At 37.2% G+C, this 1610-nt stretch overlaps 1 protein-coding gene across 1 annotated transcript in view; it reads left to right on the top strand.

Moving 5' to 3' along the window:
* The window catches only part of scg3 (secretogranin III), a gene marked incomplete in the record, with an annotated part of 28739 nt that extends 27177 nt beyond the window's left edge, over window positions 1-1562 (top strand). Inside the window, 1 exon segment of the mRNA XM_014026660.1 lies at window positions 744-1562. Coding sequence (XP_013882114.1) covers window positions 744-862 — 119 coding nt within the window.
* Window positions 1563-1610: the final 48 nt, after the last annotated feature.

Below are 1610 nucleotides of genomic sequence, written 5' to 3'. Positions count from 1 at the left end.
ATATGGATAGTTTTTATTTTTTACAACAACAAGCTGCAATAAAAACAAGATAAAATGAAATAAAAGTAACAACTTTATACTTCTTGTCTTTTTTATAAATGTAAGAAGTAAAAAGTAGACTGAAAAATAATTACTCAGGTAAAGTACAGATACCCAAAAATTCAAATTAAGTACATTAACAAAGTATTTGTACTTAGTTCCTTTACAACTCTGCAGTCGATACAAATGTTAAGTTTTAAAAACATAAACATCTTACTTTTCTAATCCCAGTCTGTTGGAGCAGCTGCAGGTTTTACTGCAGTCGTGTTTTTATCGTGACGGACGGAGATGTTTGTTCATTTGGGACCCAGAGGGGGCGGTCCCCTCCATAGCCCCGCCTACATCCTCCCAACTGTCTAACTGGCTATCAATCACAGACTTTAAGTCTTAAAACTTTACGTCTTTTGAAAAAAAAATCCTTTTTGAACGAACAGCAGCGAGGCGGGAGCTACATGAAAATGATCMGAAGTGGTTTTATTTTGAAGTCAGGAAAATGAGCTCTTATTTTAAGTGGCTTCAGCTTCAGGCTTCCAGTCCTGTCTCTAATAGTAAACCTCAACAGTCCCATAGGATGGTCAGTTGTCGACCCTCCATGTTGTGTAAAAACAAAGACAGCGTGGATCTGTTCTGGTCTGAGTTTAAACGCCGCTCTAAAAACAGCTGAACTGTGACTTTACGTGTGGTTTTTCTGCCCGTCCCTCCAGATTACGACCTGTCCAAGCTGAAGGACTTCATGGACCAGCAGGTGGACTCGTACATCGAGAAGGGCATCATTGCTAAAGACGAAGGCGACACCATCAAGAGGATCTACAGCAGCCTGTAACCGGATCCACCTTCTTCAGTTTCCAACCAGGAACCGGACCGGACCAGAGGAGGTCCTGCAAAACACCGACTACCTACAATTCTGTCATTTATATTCCAAAACATTCCCAAAACTGTACCAAAGGATGGGATTTATTACTGTTATAAACTGCTTCTTTATAAAGATCAGAACCATTTCTGTAAAATCCTTTTTCAGCTGGACTAATGAATGTTTGGAGCTGTGATCCTTCYAAACCAACACCACTCAAATTATACTAATAAAAATTAATCTGTCTTAGGTTTATCCTGTTGCTTTCGGTGCGTATTTAATCATTTTAATGTGATTTTAATTTCCCAGAATTCTGTGTTTTTTTGTTTGCAGCTGTTTGTTCAACCTTCTGTTTTTTCCATCTGAGCCAGCAGGGGGCGACATGTGGACCAYCTCTGCTCGATTCCACCTGTTTCAGATCTGCAGAGGAAAAAACATTTGTTTTTATTTTTAGAGACACTCAGAAAAAAATATGAAGGTTTGTTTCTTTAGCTTAAGAACTAAACTAAAAAATAACTGAAGAATCAGTTTTATTAACAGAAAAAACTTTTTTTAAGGGGAAAATTTGACCCGTAAGAGCCACAACTTCCTTGATTTTAAAAAAATCTAAATTTGAAACAAAAAGGTGGAAATGTTTATGTAAATCTGACAGAAGCCACAATTAGAGAAAAAACAATAAAATTACAAAACAGTTGGGATTCTGTTATTTTTGCAAGAAATT

This window comes from Austrofundulus limnaeus, unplaced genomic scaffold, assembly GCF_001266775.1.
Source record: "Austrofundulus limnaeus strain Quisiro unplaced genomic scaffold, Austrofundulus_limnaeus-1.0 Scaffold578, whole genome shotgun sequence".
Lineage (NCBI taxonomy): Eukaryota > Metazoa > Chordata > Actinopteri > Cyprinodontiformes > Rivulidae > Austrofundulus > Austrofundulus limnaeus.
This window is presented reverse-complemented; position numbering and strand designations above follow the sequence as displayed.